Here is a 22,837-nt window from a genome sequence, read left to right on the forward strand (position 1 = left end):
TGTTTGCAGTGGACACGGCAACCAAGCCGCGACGATGTCACCTAACGTACCCCTACTCGTGCAGGTTTTGACGGGATGCCTTTTTTCGTCGACCGGCTCATCGGCGTTTTGCACGGGCCAGCTTGATCTGCGTCACACCTTTGATGCACCGTTCAAGCTCGGCACGGGTATCGTTGCTGGGGATATCTTTGATACGCCAGTGGCGCCGCGCCTGCAGCCCGAGCATCATCTTTACTGCACACACCTACGTGGCATGATGACGTCACCAGTTCAGCCCGCCAGCACCACGCCAGCGGCTATAAAAGGGACACCAATTGCTTCAAGTGGCAGTGGACACGGCAACCAAGCCACGACGATGTCACCTAACGTACCCCTACTCGTGCAGGTTAGTGACTGGAAATATGGTTTCCGTAGTGACGATCCTTGCTTAATAGTGTTGCCGTGTCCACACACCATTCTAAACTGCATAAGTGACTGTTTTGCGCTAGCGGGTCTGTTGCTTTCACTGTCGGGAGATGTTGAGCAAAACCCTGGACCTATTACGGATGCAATGTTTAAGGAACTGCTAGAAACTCAAAAAACTATCTTGTCTAAAATTTCGCAAATGCAAGAGCAACAGGCCTCATCTGAGCCTGCTATTATTCAAGTTCAAAACAGATTATTAACAATTGAGAAAAAAATTAGAGTGCATAGATAAAGTGGATGGTAGGCTGCTAAAGCTTGAGAATGCAGTCGATATGAGCCATACAGAATTGAGTGCTCTGTGCAGTAGGGTTGACGACCTAGAAAACCGCTCGAGACAAAACAACCTTATTATTAGAGGCGTAAAAGAAGAAGGCCCTGAGAATGATGATGACTTACTAAAAAAAAATAAATGACGATTTATTTGGCTTCATTATCAACCAGAAACTGAATTATATAGAAAGAATACATAGACTGGGAAAGAAATTTCCTGGCAAAGACCGCCCTGTAATCCTTAGAGTGGCAGACTACCGAGACAAAGTAAAGATACTGAAAACTTGTTTCAAGCTAAAAGGCACTCATATTAACATTAGTGAGGACTACTCAAGACGTGTAACTGAGATACGGAGAAACTTGTGGATCTCAAGTCTAGAAGAAAGAAAGAAAGGAGCGAAAGTTAAACTGGTTTATGACAAAGTTCTCATCAACAATGTTTTGGACACCTTGAGTGATGATCCCAAGGAGAAGATCAAGTGCAAAGCATCTGCCAAACCCAACCAACAATGACCTGAAAGACAAAAACAGGCCGAATTTAAGATCATCAACTTAAATGCTCGCAGCGTACTGAACAAAAGTCACTTAATAGAAAGTGTAACCTTGGAACATGATCCTTACATATTGGCAATCGCCGAGACATGGTTGCACAGTGATGTACATGATGTGGAAGTTACACCACCAGGTTACGTCTCAATAAGGAAGGACCGAGGCGGGAGAGGAGGCGGGGTAGCACTTATGATTAAAAGAGACATAAAGTATCAAACTTTGCCAGATGCTGGTGATATTGAAGCCGTATGGGTAAATATTCGATTAAATGATCACCCTGTGTACATTGGAGTTATGTACAGACCCCCCTGTTCTCCTGCTACGACTCTGACCGACTTAAGATGTTTTATGGAGTCTAATATGCACCAGGACGACAAAATAATTTTGATTGGTGATTTCAACTTACCAGGCATTCAATGGGATTCGCATGATATTATGGGAAACGAAGTAGCTCATTGTGAACATCTTTTGAACATTGCCTTTTGTTTTAACTTAGGCCAAATTGTGTCTAGCTACACACGTGTTTTTGAGGCTGTATCCTCTGTTCTCGACCTTGTATTTGTATCTTCACTCCTGGAGGAAAATGTTAAAACATGTGATGTTGTCGAGGGCATATCAGATCATCAGATGGTTCTGTTTTCCTTAGATATGGCATCCGCTAGGTCGCATAAGGATTACAAAAATACAGTTCTGAACTTCGCAGCTGCTGATGACTTCTCTGTTTTAGAAAAACTTGAAAACTCTTTCGGTACTTTTGTTCTCCTGCAAAATTCAAATGCGTGTACAAATAGACTATGGGATTATTTCTCGCAGGTGGTCACTGAATGCATTCAATTCTATATTCCAACACGACAAAAAAAAATAGCAAAGAAAAATCCTTGGATAACACGTGACGTGATCCATGCCAAAAGGCAACTGAAACGAAAACGGAAAGCTCACTCAAAGAATCCTTGCCCTGAAGGGAAGGAAACCATTCACACTATGAGCTAGGAATTGAGACGTCTAGTTAAAAATTGCAAAGATAATTTTTATATTGTTAAACTAAAAAAGTTCTTGCACGAAGCAGCCGAAAAGTTCTGGAGATACGTGAATCCAAACACAAAAACCCATCTTGATGCAGATAAAAAAAACTCACAAGCATGTACTGAAAGTTTTAATGCCTTTTTTTCGTCAGTATTTACCCACAATGACAGACAAGTACCGACTTTTAGTGAGGCTTCTGACACACCTGCCATAGAAGGAATAACGATTAGTGAACAAGGAGTATTGAAGTTGCTCCTTAAAATCGACAAAAAGAAAAGTGCAGGACCTGACGGAATACCAAATGAATTTTTATATAGGTACGCAGTTTGGGTCTCGAAGTACTTGACAATTATTTTCCAGTCCTCCATAAGTAGTCCTCCAGTCCTCCAGTCCTCCAGTCCTCCAGGCAGGTCGACGCCACTTTCATCGATTTTTCCAAAGCATTCGACACGGTATCTCACACTAAGCTGATATGCAAAATAACTACCATATTAAAAAACCCTGTCTTGGTCAAGTGGATAGAAAACTTTCTTTCAGATTGCGCGCAATTCGTAGAACTTAATGGTTCCGTATCCAATAAATCTAACGTAACTTCTGGAGTTTGCCAGGGCTCGGTCCTTGGACCACTGCTATTTCTGATCTACATAAACGACCTGCCTGGCAACATCAATTCTAAAATCCGTTTTTATGCGGACGATTGCGTACTATATGACACCATTAGCACACCGCAGTGTCACCAAAAACTAAACGAGTCGTTTTCTAGGTTTTGCGCGTGGTGTAAAACGTGGCAGATGTCCGTAAATTTCCACAAAACAGTATCCATGTCTTTTACTCACAAACGTTCCCTGTCTAATTTCACGTAATCATCCGCTGACATAAACCTCCAATGAGTTACAGAATATAAGTATCTTGGCATTATTTTCACAAGTAACCTATCCTGGTCGAAACACATCGAATATGTATGCACAAAGTCACTTAAGAAACTGGGTTATCTTCGTCGCACACTCAGCCAAGCACCGAAAGACACCAAACTCCTGATGTATAAAACACTAATCCGACCGACACTCGACTACGCATGCTCCGTGTGGAACCCTTACCGAAAAGGCGAAATTAACAAAATTGAAGCCATTCAAAAGAAAGCCATCCGATTCATCTGTCGCAGGTATGACTGCGCTTTTTCACCAACCACAGCCCTCGTATCTCTAGAGCTAACCACCTTAGCTGCCCGTCGTGAAATTGAATCACTAACCTTTTTTCACCGCATCATTCACTGTTCATATCGCCTGTCATCGAACAAATATGTCACATATGCAAGCCCCACTCAGACCAGAAGCAATCACACCCTTAACGTTTCCCCGTATCATCCCCGCACAGACACGTTCAAATATAGCTTTTTTCCGCGAACAATTGAGCGTTGGAATTTGTTGCCTGGCCACGTGCGCTCTCTTGACTTGCTTACATTTCCTTCTAAAATACAACTATTGTAAACTACATACATATACCGCTTTGTTTCTTTTCCCCCTTTGTACGAGTGCACTTTTGTACTTAGATGTGTATATAAGGTCGATCTTATGTAACCCTTTACCATGCCGCTAAAACTGTACACTTCCTTCTATGTTGACTTTCGAACACCTGGTTTCGTCGTTACTGTGTTTTCTTTCTTTCTTTTTGCTTTTGTTTCATTATTGAACTTGTTCGATGCATCTTTTGGCTTATCTAGATGTTCACAACCTATTATACTCACAGCAACATGGATTTCGAAAAGGCCTATCTACTATTACTCAGCTTGTTGAACTTGTTCATGATCTCTCCTCTGAAATTAACTCGCAAGGTCAGGTTGACATGATACTCTTAGATTTTGCAAAAGCTTTTGATAAGGTGTCCCATGCTAAACTGTTGTTAAAAATAAACACTATCTTTAAAAACCCAAATCTAACGCAGTGGTTTTCCTCCTATTTCTCCAATCGCAAGCAGTATGTTCAAGTCAGCACGAAAAAATCTGCCCTTGCCGATGTTATTTCTGGAGTTCCCCAAGGCAGTGTCTTGGGCCCACTACTGTTTTTGATTTTTGTCAACGATTTATCTAAAGATATTACGGTCCCCATAAGGTTTTTTGCAGACGATTGCGTAATGTATAAAACAGTCAGGTCTCCTACCGATCAATCAGAACTAAATCTAAACCTCCAAAAAATACAATACTGGTGCACCATTTGGCAGATGGATCTAAACGCCGTAAAAACAGTAACGATCACCGTAACTAGGAAAAAACGCATTCTAAATACGACGTACTCTATAAACGATCATGAGCTTGGCAGAGTAGAACAACACAAATATTTGGGTTTATTAATAACTTCCGATCTACGATGGAATTTGCATGTAGACTTCGTTTGTGCTAAGGCTAACAAAGCGTTGTGGAGACTTCAGAGAAATCTGCACCATGCTAGCCCGGAAATCAAATGCTTGGCTTACAAGGCTCTCGTACGGCCAATTATGGAGTACGCAAAGAAGGTATGGGATCCGTACACAACAAGTAATCGCATTAAACTAGATAGAATACAAAGATTGGCGTCACGTTTCATATTTAACAAATACCAGCGCTGCCACTCCCCAACTCAGCTTTGCAAGCTGGCCCACCTTGAACCACTAGAACAAAAGCCAGAGTATGAAAGACTTAAATTACTCTTTTTAATCATTAAAGAACAAGTAAAAATAGACAAATCGGAGTATATGTATATAAAAACTGGGGAAACGTCAAGGCACTGGCATAACATGTACATCCCCCCTCCCAGATCACACAACGATTGTTTTAAGTTCAGTTTCTTTCCGCGAGCGATCAGTGAGTGGAACAGGCTGCCGAACTCCACTGCCTTATCGGAATGTGTACCTTCTTTCTTGAAGGGCCTTAAGGATGTCGTGTATAAAGATGTATAGTTTATATTTTGCTTATTCTATGTCCTCAAGAGCAGAGTGCTTTGGCTATTTCTTGTCATTCATTGTTATGTATAATAGAAGTTGTATAGGGAGTACCTATTTTTTGTATATATATTGGTTTTTTCCACCCCTGTTATAGCCCAAATGGGGCTGACGGTATAATAAAATGAAATGAAATGAAATAAAATGTTTAAACAAACTCTATACATGTACAAATTCAGATACCAAAAATGAAAAAATTCTGGAGATGACCACGTTGCTGTTTCCTACGCTGCAGTATGCCAGCAGGAAGAAACGTTGAAAAGATGAAATGCAAGAGCGAAACGCCAATCACTTCTACATTGAGAAAAAGTATGTGTTTGTTTACCCGTATTTGTTGGCCTCATGAGTACGGTGCTAGACATGTCATCACAGAGACGCGGTATTGAATTCCGTCGATGGCAGCAGCAATCCTGCCGAAGCGAAAAGCTTTCACGGGAAGCCTGAAAGTAGCGAAACACTTTCTAAGCATTTCAAAGCATTCTAATTAGCGAAACGCAACTTAGAATAAAGTGCGTGTTACAGAACCACAGTCGGCTGAAATTTCTGGGGCCTTTTGTTTTGTCGTCGCTCATATCGTGATTTTAGGAAGTTTCCGCCCGAGGGTCGTAATATATGGCCTAAGCGGAGGCTACCAATTTTCGGCATTAAATTCTATTTTCATCGCCACATTGTTCACAGAGAATACACTGCGAAGCTATGTCCTCTGTATAACCTTTCCGCACTTCGTTCACGTAACGGCTAACAACTTTCATCCATATCCGAAGCAGCAAAACCAATTTTTCATATATAAACGACAATGAGTTACATGTACTTCCTAAGCCGGTAGACACTCTAGCCCTTATGAAATTTCTCTCGCAGTGCCTGTCTCTTGAACTTCTTTCGCCTTAACATTAGTGATGATATTACTGCATACCATCTCGTGCTCAGCGTACAGTTCTAAAGTTCAAGGGCAGAGGGTGGAGTACTCATCATGCAGCAGGCATCAAAAGTTGCCGTGACTCGATTGACACAAGGGAACAGTGAGAGGTAATTGTTCTTCTCTGAGACATGTTTTATGCCCACCTTTTCTTTTTGCAATTCGATTCAATTTGTAACACACTATAATTCCGTTAGCTCTTTTGCCGCAAAGACTGTGTCTCTATTACAAATTTTGAGCGGCTATTATAGCCTAGTGGAAGGATAGCTAAAGTTTTAGCTTCCGGCAGCCTTCGATAGGTAAGACAGGAGTTCAGAAACACAAAGAAATCGAGCAACGTACGCTTCATTTCAGGCATTCATTTTTTTTTCCACATGTCCACTTGCACAGCTACTCTTAGTTTTCTGTAAAGGTACAGCAGCTAGCAATAGGAAGATATATACGTCGTAGAAATTTTGAAGTGCAAATGAGTGCATCTTAGTAATCCTAAAAAATGGATGATTGAGTGCTATATACTGAGCTATGAGGGAGTGTCTGCTTAAGTTCTTTTTTACAGCATAGACAATTAGCGCCTGTAAAGCTAGATGGAGCATTTCCGGGCTGTACATGCATTTACGTGAGGAACAAAGAAAGTTATATGGCAGGAACACAAAAGAATATTATTCGGGGATGTTTTCTCAACACTGGTAACGACCACCCGACTGAGTACAACTGCATTGAACTGCGAAAGATCACTGTATTGGCTCGCGCATTCAGGCGGGAACTGGTACCGACTAAATTATGGCACTCGGACGCCATCATTGGTGAGGAACCACTCATAGGAAAAGTAAACTAAGCTCTCAGAGATAGATACACAAATATCCATTGGAAAGTCCTGCTAGACTTATACCTAAACGTGCACATATATCACGTTCCATTTATTCAGGCTGGCTCACTACTCTACAAACCGTGATTTGTCACTCTTAAAAAAAACGTAGCTGCACCCCTAGCATGAAGCATGAGGAAATACGTTCCGGGGGCAACCAGCCGTGTTCGTTCAGCTGTTGTTAGTGGTTCTACAACTGTTGTTGTTGCGATGTGAGTATTAGGATATCGTTAGGTTTTAACGTAACGCTCACTAACTACCCCTTCCACTGCGCCACATACAACCACTGTATAAATAACAACATCATCCCGAAAAGACTCAAATTAAAAGTGACACCTGCTCTACACATGCCATCTTCGCAATACCCTGCAAACTGGCAAACAACACTCAAGAACTCTTCCTTTTTTCTCCTAAACATACTGAAGAACTACTTCATCAATCAAATTGAAGAATTTTTTAATGTTACATAATATAGTCCTAACAACCGACAAAAAGTCTGGAACAATTAAAAAAACAAAAAAAAGAAAGTTGAAGCAGAAGCAGAAGAAGAAATTGATTTCGAATTGGGTAGGCCTCCACAGAGCATCTACCATCATCACGCAAAAAAAAACAGACCACAAAAACAGAGAAGTACCAAGCATTGCTGACACCTCCATACAAATTAAAAAGCAGTCCAATGTCCTAGATAATTCAGCGTCAAGAAGCCTAGAGAAAAAGGAATATCCTAGGTAACGGCCTAAACTTTTTTTCAACGAACAATACAACAAACGCATTTGAGCCTCAAAGAGACATAATCGAATTCTCACGACGGGTGCGATTTAGACATTTTTCGCCGAAAACGATGGAACAGAGACACATACTACAACACTAAGGGCTCAGTCTACCTGAAATCCTGATTCAGAACAAGCAGCTGAACTTGACTTATATCCTAAAGCTATTAGTGCCTAAATGATAAATCAATCTGAAACAGATAAGAAACCAAAGAACTTGACTGCTTCAGAAAGCTGCATTTTTTCTAGCCTAAAGCCACGTGAAGACATTTTAATCAGGGCGGCGAATAAAAGGGAAGCATAGTGATATGGCCAATAGAGAAGTATAAACACAAAGCTCACAGACAAGTAAACAACCGTGAACACTACCGTAAATTAGACAACAATACAACAGAGCAATACACACTCACAATTACCAACCGGCTTAAATCTGTTCTGGTGGATGAACAGGTAACTCCATCAAAATTTAAATTCTTGAAACCAAATGGCAAAACAGCATGGCGATTCTATATGCTTCCGAAGATTCACAAAATATCATCCGCAGAAATACACAGTACCAATATTCCAGGGCTCCCAATGGTACAAACATCAATCAAACAGAGAACCTCTTCATATCTCCAAACCGCTCTCTAAGTGTAATTTTAAAGTTATTACCGTCAATTGGGCAAGATACACCCCAACTACTGAGAATAATAGAGAAAGTTAATATACTCTACCGCAAGACGCCATTCTCGTCACACTAGATGTCACCGCCTTGTGTAAGAACATTGCTATCCCCGAGGGCTTAGCTTCAGTTGAGCTAAGCTTATCCCCACAGAAGCGCAGAACACTGTACTGAAGTATATTTAACACTACTATAATTAGTACTGTCACACAACTACTTTGAGTTAGAGAAGAACTGCTACCTTCAAATACAGGGAACGATCATGGGTACCCCATTTGCTTTAACCGACGCAAATATATATCCATGGTAATTTAGGAAAACAAATTCCAATCTAACTATGACAACAAACCTCACACATACCTTCGGTACATAGATGACATAAATATAATATGGGGGCATGGGCAGCACAATCTAGAGAAATTCACTTCATCCCTGAACTCATATATCACAACAATGAAATTCGCCTCCGATACTTCGACTCAGCGCATCAACTTTCTTGACATGACCATTTATCTTCAGTATGGTGCACTAGAGAGAACTCTGTATAGAAAATCCGTTTAAAAGCAAGAATACTTAGATAATAACACCCATCACCCAAGTCACTGTAGAAAGGGCATTTTCAAAAGCCAGGAAACAAGGTTACGCCGCATATGCGTAGAAAATGAGGACTACGTAAACAGACTTAACACCCTAAAAGGAACACTATTAGACAGAAACCACCCTAACACATTCCTTGACAAAGCCTATACGAACGCATTGGAACTGGACCACAATGAAGCACTCAAACCAAGCTCTAAGAGCACAACGGCAACTACTCCTCTTCTGAATACAAAGATTTTTACTGCACTCCCAAACACAAACAACATCCTCACAAAATAGTATCTAATTTCTACCGCCAACCAAAGACCTAAGAAAATCTTTCTCGAACCACCTAAAATCGTCTACAGACCCAACGCTAACATTAAAGAAATGCTTGTTCCCGCAAAGTTTAAAACAAAAAAATAGGACAACGTCTGTTCCCTGTGGCTGGCCCAGATGCTCCATTTGCCATCACATACAGCCGGCTACCAGCGTCAAAAGCCCAGCATTTGATTACATTCACAAGGTGACATTGAGCTTCACCTGCACTTTAAACAACTTAATATACTGTATTGAGTGTGCCACCTGTAGAAAGCAACATATAGGCAAAACTGGGCAGCCGATTCACGTAAGACTGAACGGCCACCATGCAGACACAAAATACAATTTACCTTACGCAGTGGCTGGTCACTTAAACAAAAAAGAACACAATTTCGACCAAGCAAAGGTTTACGTTCTACAACTAATTTCCGGTCAACACGAGAAAGAAAATACATGGAATCATATTTGATCAACTTGGAATCACTGAAATCCATGTCATAAGTGCGGCAATATTACAGACAACATAAGTTCAACCTTCGAATAGACAAAACCAGTACTACATTGAAACCGTAGCTGCGGCATTGCACGTACGCGTCCGCTTCAGCTACGGGATGTGCGGGGTTCGATCCCCAGTGCCGGCCGGCCACCCACCGGTAGATAAACAGGGTACAGGCGGGCTTCGAGGGGCTGTGACGCGTCGCCCCAGGGGTGAAGCTTACTCTGCCTGGATACTCCCAACACGCTGCGTGGGGACCTCGGTACTACATTGAATTGCTTCTAGCCTGCATATCCTACTATTAGTGTTGTCTTTAATTTTTCAATTTGAATTATAGATACAAATGTGTCTGCATACAACTACGAAGTTTTTATTTGCTTGAACCGTTAAACCACTGCTATGTTTCCTCTTTCCTCTCTTCCTAAAACCACTCCTACCGCGCTTTGTTGAGGACATTGCCAACCCAGAAAATTCTCTGCGACTTTCCTCACTGTCTTTTCTTTTTTTTCTTTTTCCCGCCTGTTTGCCGTAACGTCTCACCTACCCCCCCCCCCCCCCCCCGCCTATAGCCCCTTTTTTGTGTGTGTTTCTATCCTCGTTGCTCATTGTTTTTTGCATTCTCAATTTTCCTTTTCGTCAACCAACATGCCGCCAAACTCTTAAATCAATTCCGCTGAGCGGGCCACCTATGGAGATAAAGAAAGCATAATTTGCCAATGACCTTATCTATTAATCACGCACTCTTCAAAAGCCATCTGAAATCGCTTACGTTCGACATCTTTGCGTTTAAATAAACACCGCCTGCTTCTCCCCCTGTTTGTACCTGCGTTCTTGTTGTGCGTCCCATTTATAAGTGTTCGGGAACGAACATCGCCGTTATCTTCGGCAACCCCTGATGATGACCAGACGCGGTGACCATCTACCGGCTCCGAAGCTTTAAGCTATTTCGTTTTTTCGCGTAAGACGGGGTCACTACTTTGCCAGCCCACCAACTAAACTTTGCGTTTTTTTCTTGTTTTTTTTTTTTAAATGCGAAGCGTCTCTTAGCGAACTCCAGCAATTTTGAGCGTATCTATCTAGCCGCTTACGTTTGGGTGATCTCGTGGTCAACCCCTTGACTTGTCATGAACCAAAATTAGCATAGAAAGGTAGGATAGTTCGACGAATATGACGCGCTGGTCAAGGCATTATTATTGCCACAATCTCGTCACGTACGTTGTCAAGCACTTCCCGCCACGCAGTGGCACATACCAATGGAGAGGTATGTGCGCTGGTATGCGGTATGTGCCACAGGGGATTTACAGACACATAGTATCTAATTGATTTGTGGGGTTTAACGTCCCAAAATCACTATTTGATTATGAGAGACGCCGACACATAGTATCTACTCAGGAACGACAAGAACACACATGCGCAATTTTCACGCGCAAGCGTGAAAAATACCCGACATGGGTATCGTCGACCCGACGAATGCAAAGTATAAATGTCAGGGTCCTAGCTGAAATCGAACCCAAGCATTCGGCGTGGCAATCAAGCATTTCACCACAGAGATATGCCAGGTCTCGGAACTACTTTTCAAGTAGACGCTAATCTTCTTGAAACGTGAATAGTGGTTGCAGTATACTACCTACCCAATTTAATAAACATTACAGATGTACTCCTTTGATACAGCCGTCACGTCGGGCTAACGTCAATTGTGGTTAGTGTCCATGCTCAGAAGTTGATTTATGTATAGCAGTGTCCAGGGCCGGCATCCTCGCGAGCATCAGCGCTTCATTTCGGCTTCTGGTGTTGCTAATAGGTATGTTCCATTTAGCATCGTTGCGCAAGTGCAAACAACTTGTTAAATAAATATCTGCAACTCTTCAACATATGTATGTGCGTGCAACAGTTGTACATATATTTAGCGTCATGTCATGACGAGTTGCTCAATAAACAAATTTCAACACGGTCATCATCCCTTCGCATGCTTTTCATAACGCTGATTCCCAGGTACGTGGGGTCTCCGGATTTTTTGTGTTTTTTTATTTGACTTCGAGAACAATTTTGAATCACTACCACCTGACTTGAAGGGAAGCGAAGGGAGCAATATTCTGCCTAATAGATTTTTTGCTTTCCAGATGGCGATTATCAACAAGGACCCGCGCCACAACCAGGAGTTGACGTGATTAACCCCTTTAAAACTAACATGCCAAGGATGATATGATGCCTTTGAAAAAGATAGGTCCTCCTATCAAAACCTCGGCTTGCCAGTCTGAGGCGCTTCAACGGTTAACCCTGGTTATCCCACTGTGTTCTGAAATGAGAGATTCCTGGTCGCCAGGATGGCTCTTTTCTAGAGAGGAAGCAAATGCCAGAAAAAATAGACCCAGTCGAATGGGTGGAATGTGCTACTCTTCGCTGAAAAGACGGCATTCGAGCCCGTCCACCTGAACGCGTACGTCTACTGTGTAGCATGGCGGTTTCAACCGCTTTCTAAAGAAAAGCTGCACCAAACTGCCGGCTTTAGTACGAATAAGTTCCTATACGGCAAACACTTAAGAAACATCCTCTTTCAAGCGCCTGCAGATCGCTCCATGTCGTAATACGCATCGAATATTTTATGATTTCAGTTGCTACATTAAGACAACACGGTGGCCACAGCAAGAGAGCTGCGACTATGGCCCTCGAACCCCCCTCCATCTAATCCACTCGTAATGTGAGGAGGGTCTCATGCACCACCATGACCCGCATCGCCAAAGCGCTGCCTCTTGTTTTTTCGCCTGAGCCACTCTTTATTAAGCCGACAGCTGAAAGGCCAAGGCGTTTGTTCAGGAGCTCAAATCTGGATAAAGCTGCGCGCACTAACGAGCGCCGACCGCCAGCCACGGGCGTCTTTGCACGGGGGGATCTGAGCAGTGCTTATACTTTTATCCCACGTAACCCTTCTTCCTAATCTCCCCCCGAACGCCTCTTTTTGTGGCTCTATATCGAGCTCCCGGATGTACCACATCGCTCACGCGATTGTGGAGAACCACGATCACTATTTCTCGGCCTGATCGATTGATCGCCATTTGGCTGTAGGAAGCATGCTCATATTGAGCTCAAGTTTTCATTGAAACGCAGATTTGAAATGTGAATTTTTACAAGGAGGGATCTTTTCTAGAATAAAATAACACATTTAGCAAATGTGATGAACGAACAAGCTGCCAGATAGTAATTCAATGCAGAATTTGTTATATGCTTCTGATAGTTGTGCACCCACCGATGTCACCGATGGGGGGGGGGGGGGGAATTTGCGCACCCGAAGAAATTCGCAGTTTGAGGTGAGTATGTCGAGCGTTGAGAAAGAAGGAGCTTAGGTACAAACATGTGATTTAGAAATTTCAGGGATAACGTAATCGTAACAATAACATTCAGACGCCTTTGCTCGGCAGTGGGCGTTGTTAGTCTGATCGAGATGTAACACGGTTGCACATCACGTTTGTGAAACTGATGTTCAGTCTCGTGTCTGCGAGCGCATGCGAATCAAATGTCTTTTTTCTCTGGCTTTTGTCATATTATGACAAAGCTCATTTCTCATGGAATCACCAATACATTCAGTGGTGATCTCTGTCAAAGCGCCCCTCGTATCCAGCAATCATTACTTACTGTTTCGCAGCTTAAAATAGTCCTTGCTCGTGCCAACACGATCGGTTTACATATAAGTTGCTAACCTTTATTCACTGACCATTATATTTGTTACCATTGTTATATTTGTTTTCGTATGAACTCAAACCATAGCGAGATTTCAGTCAACGGCATTCACGCTATTTAAAACGTCTTTTTGAAAGGGTATACGTAACACTTGAGCGTTATGCCGATCATCGAAGTGCGCGGGCTCTCAGCTAATCTACCTTAGATGCCTAATAGGTGCTGCATAGTTGAAGAAAGCTGTTTTATGCGATAAAAACCTATTGTGTACTGAATGCCATTACTTAATGTATAAATGTCTTCCCATACCAGTCACCATCATGACCTATGAGCTCTAGTGTGACTCTTATTCCAATCTTACTTGAAGAACCGGTGTGCTGCTTGTTGAAGTGTTCAACGTCAGGCGTCACCCGCAAAGTATTCACCTACGTTTACTCAGACATCTCGTGCTTTCTCCACAGGATTTCAAGTACCACACCAAAAACACATGCCTCAAGGTCAGCAAATGGTATCTGCAAATTTAAGTCACAAATTCTTTGCGGAACAAGCAGCGCTTGGCCATCCGGCAAGCCGACGATGCTGGCCGAGTCCAGGGACTCTCCAAGCCACCAAATAAAGCTACCAAAAAGAAAATGCTGGCCAACTTTGCAGAATAAAGCCTCTTTTTTCTATCAATATGCATTCCCACGTGAAGCTCTACTCTTGGTTACAGTGTTGATAACAAAGGACGCAGGCGAGGATACGCGGCTGGGCGCTACGTACCATTGTGACTCATTGCGTAAAAGAATATACATCAAATTAGTAAAATACAGCAGTGAAACAGTCAGAAGCAATAGGTAACGAAGCAGAAACATGAATATAAAAACATTGGCAGATCCCACGTACACTGAGAATCAATGATATGCGAAGCACGCAAGAGAAATGTTGATATGTCACTTTAATATCAGCACAACGTTACGACGTGGAGGTAAATGATGCCGTACATGACTTCCATGTCATAATTATCATGTTTGGATGTGTCGTTTATTCTCGGCATCTATTCAGATCCTATGATACCGAATCAGGTATATGTAAAGCTAGAGACACGGCCGCGAGCACGCTGTGAGCGTGGTACGTGGTGATTTTCTTAAATGAGACGCTTGTGAGCATTATCAAGTTTGCACCAGCCATATGTTTTGTCACTCATTGACGTAACGTAACACCGAATTCGGTATATGTGGAGCAAGCAAAACAGCTGCTAGCGCATCATGATTGGCCCAATATACTCCTATGTAACGTTGAGGCGCGCGCACACTGGGCACAGCGACGCTACGTCAGCAACACGCGAGCACTGTATAGTTTGACGCTTGGCACAACTAGCGCCCGTCGGCGCGCTTCTGATGTTTATCATGTTTGCACCAGTATCATACCTTCGTTATCAATTCACGTCCTGTAATACCAAATGTGGTATGAGTGAAGCTAGTGAAATGGCTGCCAGCAATCATGAGCGTGGCATGTAATCATGTGGTTACGTGACAAGCTTCTCGTGATTATCATGTTCACATCAGTCACGCGACTTCGTCATTCATTCACGTACCGTAATACCAAATTTGGTATATGTGACGCTAGCGAAACGGCCATGAGCGCATCATGAGCGTGAAATGTAGTCATGTTGTTACATGACACGCGTGTCATCATTTTAATGTTTGGTTCTGCCGCTTGTGTTCACCGTGCAATCATGTCATACCGTACCAGTTTTGCAACATGCCATGTGAACGAAACCACCGCAAGAGCTGTAGGACCATGAAAGGTAAATTCTGACATTCATGACGTACATGTCGTGATTTTCAAGTCATGACTAGTCGAATATGTTTTTCATTCAGGCATGTCATGCCATGAAAAGTTTGGTATTGATACCATTATCGAAAGAGCCTGGCAAGCTAAAAGTTGTAGGCGGCTCTATAGATAGATACGCTCAAAGTCACCGAAGTTCGCTGAGAAACGCTTCGCATTTTAAAAACGAGCCCTTTGATTGATATTCCCCGTCAATAATAACAATAGCGAATCACACACGCACACAGGGGGTGGATATTGTAGCTAAAAGCGTATGTAACTACAAGAATATTACAAACACATATCAAATCTCACACGCAGCATTGGAAATGACGCGGTATTAGAAAATGACCACATGCCTTTTCGCTTACATTTAACACAACTTTTCTGATTGTGGTACGATTTCATGTCAACTTGCAGCATTACCTGAACCCCTCATCCAATTTCTACCTGGGCCCTTTGCTTTTTCTCTCAATTTGGAAACATTTTCCCTTCTTCTTTTGGAACATTGTTAGAAACGCGCTGTTCTTCTCAGAGTGCCCTTGTGTCGACATGACCATCAAGGTGTTCTAGTTATCCAGGGCTTCATGTATGGCAGTTCCTCATTTTAATACTAGACTGGAAGCCCTCACAGAATTACGCTTTTTTCTTTCTTTGCGTGCAACAGTTACTTAGCAAAGCAGAACGTTCTTACTGTTCTCGTCAAGTACATTTATTAATTTGACATTTTGTGCGTTTTGTATTGAACTATGTTGGCTCTAAGGACCGAAAGTGCTTACTGCAGCTAAGATGCAAGAGCGCGCGTTTGCCGTGGACCAACGGAATACCAAGGCCCGTTTGATCACCTGGTTGCTTCTTGTGTGACTAACTCACAGAAGAAGGAATATGCAGCAGAGGCCCTGACGTCACATTACACCTTGCAAACACCCGCATCCCCTCCTGACAAAGAAATAGCAGACCATTTCGCTATCCGCGTCGCGTCGTTTTTGAGCGCAAAGTACGAGTTGGCGTATCGAGCAAATTTTGCAGGTTTTTTAGGGACGAAGCTTCTCAAGGCGTGGTTTGGTCGTCATCTGTAGGTATGTATGTATGTAGTAAAGCGTGAGACAGACGTGCGATGTTCTGTGCGATGCGGCGCGCGGCGCCGCATGGTGCGGCGTGCGAATGCGACGTTTCGGGACACACGAGGGCAAAGGAGCTATCAGTGGCAGGCTCCGCCCGCATGTGGCGCCTCGGCATGCAGGGTTGAACGACTTGGTATCCTCGTAATGAGGCTGAAAACAAACAACATTGCACAGCCACGCTTCGTTCTATAAAACTATTTAATAAATCGCATTCGTAAACGACAAGCACTTCGTAACCACGGCAACAGCTGATTATTCACGACTCCGACAGGTAGGCCTAGCATCGAGGGCGCCGGCCGCCACCCACGCCGTTCACAGGCGAGCTCGTCATCGAGCTCTTGTTTTTGACAACACTATCAAGCATTGCGCTCGTATGTAATGCGTTAGCATACATTATTACTTTATCGATGCCATCGATTTGAAGAGCAAAGGTGGAAGCGAAGCGAGCCAGCGCAGATACGCCGGTAGCTGTGTTTACCTGCGATATGACCTTGCATCGCTGCTCACGATCTCCGATCTCGCAAGCGGTTTCAAAACGGGCGTTGTCGTGCAGAAAAGGCACACTTCAAGCATCACTTTATTCAACCCGTACTAATATTACGTCATCAGGGATATTACTCAATGTTTGTCACGCCGCCGCAGTCGGCGATGTCAGCAAATTCATGCTCGCACCGCTCCATCGACTCGCCTCGTGCCTTGGACCAGGGGTGATGGGAGCGGCGACACGGAAATGGCGCCACTAGCATCGTGATGCCACTCGCATGCTCGCGCTGTGATTGACTGCTGCCATGTAGCGGTGAGATGCTGCGACGAAAATATCTGGCCGGTTTGATACTCACCGCACCGGCTATGTGGCGGTGCGACGCGATGATACGTCACGAAACGTCACGAAACGTCACCGCTCCAGCAGTCATATCGTCGCACCACACGCCGAATTGCAGAGAAAATCGCACGTATGTCTCTTGCTCAACACGGCCACTGGACAAAAAACAAGATCGGCTTATTGCGTGCTGCTGAAGTCAACGGGACAGTCCTAGTTCACCTTGCTCCCGCTTTGGTGCCACCACTTCTCCCATGAGAAATGCTTTCACATGCGTTTCTACGCTTGACAGTAGACCGTAAATAACGCGTTTTCTAGCTGCACATGACATGTTTGATTCTGAATTGTTATTAAGGGCACCTTTTACACCACGTATTTGAACAGTTCGCCCTAGGAAAGCCAATCTTTCGTAGAGTATAGGCCCCTTCAATATACGAGAACTGTAATAAGTGTTCTAATGTGAAAATCATTTAGAGCAGCTTTACCTCGTCCTTCAAGACGAAACAGACTGTTATGCAAGCACTGAGGAGAGTGCTTGCATAACTGAATAACTGAATTAACATAACATAGCTGAATAACTGACCTAACTGTAAGCACGCCCTTCGTAACAGTGAAAGCTGTTAATGTTTTATATTTGGAAGAAAATATGAAGGTAGGCTACGTTAGAGCCGGCTATCCCAACATTATAACAGTAACGTACAATATAAACACACAAATGAGCAAGAAAATAAGAATAAAATAGGAAAAAAAACGAGCCAAAGGCAATATGTACAATACTGCATACATTATAGGGCATATAATGCATAAATAGGCACAGTATGTATGGTCATAGTTCAGTTAATATATCAGGATCACATTGCGCATATACTCCGCACAGATAGCGGCAAGGTATGATACAAACTAAAAACAGTTCATTAGATGTTTGTTCATAAAAAATCGCAAAGGGGGTCCATTGCGCGCCTTTGATTATCCGAATGCAGGCCATGGTCGAAGTATTTTTTGTAATCATGAATGGTTTAGGCGATCCCTCAGCTCAGCGCGTTGTTGATCGTATTGCGGACATTCTAGAAGAATCTGCCCCTCTGACGCATTGACATGATCGCAGTGGTTGCAGTGCGGGAAGTTCTTCTTTTCATGCGGCATAAAAAGTGAGGTGTGTATGAATCACGTATTCGCAGACGGTGCAAAGCATGTCGAATGGTCTATGGATCTTTTGATTAGGCGAAAATCGGAGAGACAGTTCTATTTGTTGTAAGACTGAGGATTTTGTATTTTCGTCAGACCAAGCATCTTTGCATAATTTGAGGCACAGTTCAGGAAGAAACTCTTGCTCTCTTAGATATAAATGGGCGCTGGTGTCGAGTGAACTCTTTTGTGTTCGGCAGTGGCTTATTAGTCAGCAATTTTGCGTTCGGGTCCCGCAAAGTTGTTGTTGTCCACACCCGCCGCTGGTGTCCGTAAACGCATCGTGCGAAATTGGAAAAAAAGAAACCTTGCACTAATGAAAGAGTGGGGCTTAAACCCCGCTCCGCTGGGTGCCAGCCCAATATTCTAGCAGTGAGTTACGCCATTGATTGTAACTTGTTGTCCAACTTACTTTAGGGAGGCATGACTTAGCAGCAGTGGCACAGTGGGGCTCAAATGCGGGTCCGCTGGGTGCCAGTCCAGTATTCTACCACAGATCTACACCGGTTCTTTTTTCTTTATTTAACTGAGCTACACCGGTGCTTGTGACTTGTTGTGAAACTTGCTTTAGGTAGGCTTGGTTTCGGGTCACGCAATGTTGTTGTCCGCCACTGCCGCTGGTGTCCGTAAACGCATCGCGGAAATTGCAATAAAGAATTCTTGCAATGATAAAACAGTTGGGCTTAAACCCCGCTCCGCTGGGTGCCAGCCCAGTATTCTACCACTGAGCTACGCCGGTTTTTTACATGCGGAGCATGTTATACTAGGGGCTATAGTCATGCGCCGTCGCCATCCGCAGCCTCCTCTCCTCCTCCGCCAGCCATCTCCGCATCACTTCCTCCTCTCAACACAGCGTGTGCTAAGCTCGCTTCTCCCCTCCGCGCCCCGCGCGACCTTTAGTTCTACGTGCGCCAGCTGTATGATAACGCGCGCATGCGCAGGCCGGGGCTGGCGTTCGCTCTAAATAACTGAGTGTCGGGGCGCGCCGCCCTTCGTCGGTTGGTTTGTGCGGTCGCTCCACGTCCGATGTCGCTGGTGAAAATGTATAACGAATCCGCAAACACACTTACTGACGTCCCTTCCTATAGCATCAGCTAATGTGTTGGTGGAACCGCAAGCAATTCCGAAGAGACTTCGTTCGTGGACAAGGACGCGCTGAGAAGAGCTCGCAATGCGGAACACAAACGTCAGCGTCCAGCGGAAGATCCCCAGCTTCGAGAACGTGAAGCAACTGCGAGACGTCAGCTTCGAGCGGAGGATCCCCAACGTCAATGAAGCCGAGGAAGAATACCTGAAACAATGACCGCAACGATGACCCTTCGTGATAGTTGCCGACTTCACGTCGACGTCATCAAAGACGATTGTGTGGTCGACCACATGGAGTCGAGGCACTCACTGAAACGAGCAACGCACGACGGCAAACATCATCCGACCATGGTTCGCGGGACGTGCATCGACCACGTCTTTGCAAATTTCGACCTTCGGCCACTGCAACCAGACGCACTCACCCTTCACTTTACGGACCATAAAGCCATCTTGCTCAAAATACCGAAAGCGCCTCATCAATTAACATCGTCTTTGGCAGCATATGTGCGTGCGTGTTCACTCGTGTTCACTCATAACACACACGCATGCCGCAAATTAAAAACCACATTTATCGCAGTTCAACATATATGCTCCGCATGCTAACCAGTGTTCCCACTAGGGAAACTGCGGTTATTTTTTTTCTTTATTTAACGTTGTAGACATTCGGTGTAGTCGGCGTCCCAGTCGGCGTACCAGGCGTGGTTGGCCAATCAAAGAATTAAATAGTGACGAGGTAAACTGCAAGTAATTCTGCTTCGCAACCGTTCCGGGCTCTGCTCCGCAGATCTTTTTTTTTCCGCCGGTGTGTCCAGGGTACATCTGCCATGAGCTCCATCACCGTCATTCCTGCTTAGACCCGGCCGTCCGGCCGTGCCACGGGAGCAGTGGCACCGCATGTTCGAGATGTACCTGCTTGCTTCTGGGGCTACCAAGTTGTCGCCGCAGCGACACAGGGCCATCCTGCCTTGGAATGGAGGGACAGCGCATTTTCAAACCGCTACCAGCCGACTCAGCTACAACGCCAACCGCGTCTGGGAGGTCAACTGGGACACCGACAGAACCTAATGTCTACGACGTAGCCGTATCAGCGCTCAGTACAGTTCACTAGCACAGTCAAGGAGTTTCTAACTGGCCTATTTTCGCGAGAGGGTTATCCTGAAGAGATAGTCACTTACAACGGGCCACAATTAATTTCTTGTAAATTCACGAAATTTCTTCACAATCGAGCCATTCGCTTGTCTAATTCATCAGTTGACGATCCTCAGGCTAATGGACTAGTTGAGCGCTTTAATCGAACCCTTAAGAACTATGTACAGGTATGTCTTCTGGAGCGACAACCGCTCCATCAAGCAGTAACTGAGTATCTAGGTGTATACAGATGCACAACACATGCCACAGTCGGCGTTGCGCCAGCAGCGTTGTTGCATGGCAGAATGCCCCGAACCAGGCTGCACGCAGTAAGCTTTTCTGCACCAGCTTTTGAAGAAGACCCAGCTAAAGAGCTCTCACGATTACGCCTCAGGATCAAGAAACAGCAGCAAACCATCAAACGGAATGCGGACCGCAGAACAGCTGCCAAAAAGACTACAATCGCAGTAGGTGATTTTGTTCGTGTCAGGAAGCCGTCTATTCGTTTCAAAGGAAAAAGTGTCTTTCCACCACCAACAAAAGTTGGGAAGAAACAAGGGTCTTCATCCTTCCGGCTACAAGATAGTAGGACTGGAACACCTCAAAATTGCCAAACTTCTTCAGAAAAGTCAGTTTCAGTTCCTGAGTGTTCCAGTGAGCTCTTGCCACGTCCTGGCGAGTGCGCTGTGCCGTGCTATTGTTCTGTGCCGACTCCTCCTACAACGGGGCAACCACATCAGTCCCCCGTTCTGCCAGTTTCTCCTGCCGGGTCGCCCATACCGCAGTCTTCTGCTGCACCAGCTGTTGCGGTGCCAGTACCACAACCTACTAGTGTGCAACCAACCTCATCTGGTCCAACGACGGTGCAGCCACATCAGTCTTCCATTCTGCCAGTTTCTCCTGCCGGGTTGCCCACATCGCAGCCTTCTGCTGCGCCAGCTGTTGCGGTGCCAGTGCCACTACATACTAGTGTGCAACTAATCTCATCTGGTCCTGGGCAGTCTCAGCTTGTGCCGGCGCGGACTGCTGCCACGCAAGCAACAGGGCGGCCGCAGTGAGAACGATGACTTCCTCCATGGGTGAAGGACTATGTGTCGAAGTAGTGCGGGTCTTCATTGTGCATATTAGTGTTAACTATTTGTTCTAATCCCTACTAACACCATTAAACTCTTTACATAGGAAGGGAATATGTTGTATTTTGATTTTAGTTTCAGTTTTGTTTGGTTCTTTGTACCCGAGAGGGGGCTTTGTGTATGTGTCTATGTCCTGTATATATGTAGGTGTCCTGAATAATAAAGTGGCTTTGAGTCCATGTTTCGGACTGTTCGTGGTCACTCTGCAGACACTGCAATGGTTGTAGTGTACAATTGTTGTGTACAATGTCGTGGCACCGTTTGTCTGTCCGTTCCTTCGTCCGCTATCTGTCTGGCGGTGCCTGGGTCTCTCTGTCTGCCTATGTGTGTTTGTGTGACTGTTCATCGATTCGTCCGTTCCTCCGTACGTGCGTCCGTCCATCCGTGTGTGGATCAGTCCGTGCATACGTCCATGTGTCCGTCGTTGTGACTGTGTGTCTGTATTTTTGTCTTTGCGCGACGAGCACGAGCCGCCGAGGCCCTCTACCCCGCTTCGTCCATACTCCACGAACATGGCGACGAGCACGAGCTGCGGCGGCGCTCCGCGCCCACTGTACTGCTTCGTCCATGCCCCACCTACGTTTTCCTACAAGGGCGACGATCCAGGATACTGGGAGGGGCACTCCTTCCTCGCGAACCCAGGCACAACCCGCCCAGCAGCCAATCTGAGAGTAGCGGCAGAGTGCCATCCGGATAATCCTCACTCCACTTCAGTTTTATGTACTTCTAAAAGACAGCGCAATTTATTATGGTGTTTGGATAATGCTGCCTTTCTTTTTTTTCGTCTCCACTCTCGGTCACCACTGACGCAGGACAATGCTAGACTAAGAGGAGCTTCACCCCTAATAGGTCACCTGCACCTTGTGACGTTGAGCACTACATTTAGGGGGCGAAGCTCCTAAAGCCGTTTGTCCATGCATGTCTGTGACCAGTCCGTAACCACCTAGTTGTATGACTCACTCAGCGGGTGGCGCTAGTGAGAGTGA

At 44.6% G+C, this 22,837-nt stretch overlaps 1 protein-coding gene across 1 annotated transcript; it reads left to right on the forward strand.

The window, feature by feature from the left end:
• Positions 1-34: 34 nt before the first annotated feature.
• LOC119180742 (uncharacterized) lies at positions 35-14,240 on the forward strand. Its single transcript, XM_037431876.2, has 2 exons — positions 35-385; positions 14,025-14,240. The coding sequence occupies exons 1-2, from the start codon at positions 35-37 to the stop codon at positions 14,085-14,087; spliced, it is 414 nt and encodes a 137-aa protein (XP_037287773.1). The 3' UTR covers positions 14,088-14,240.
• Positions 14,241-22,837: the final 8,597 nt, after the last annotated feature.

This window comes from Rhipicephalus microplus, unplaced genomic scaffold (assembly GCF_043290135.1).
Source record: "Rhipicephalus microplus isolate Deutch F79 unplaced genomic scaffold, USDA_Rmic scaffold_22, whole genome shotgun sequence".
NCBI classification, from domain to species: Eukaryota; Metazoa; Arthropoda; class Arachnida; order Ixodida; family Ixodidae; genus Rhipicephalus; species Rhipicephalus microplus.

What these genes read in the sequence shown, in the direction of transcription:
- LOC119180742 (XM_037431876.2), top strand. Translation starts at nt 35, where the DNA reads ATGTCACCTAACGTACCCCTACTCGTGCAGGTTTTGACGGGATGCCTT. An exon ending in ACGTACCCCTACTCGTGCAG is followed by an intron (nt 386 to 14,024) that starts GTTAGTGACTGG and finishes CTTTCTCCACAG; the next exon opens with GATTTCAAGTACCACACCAA.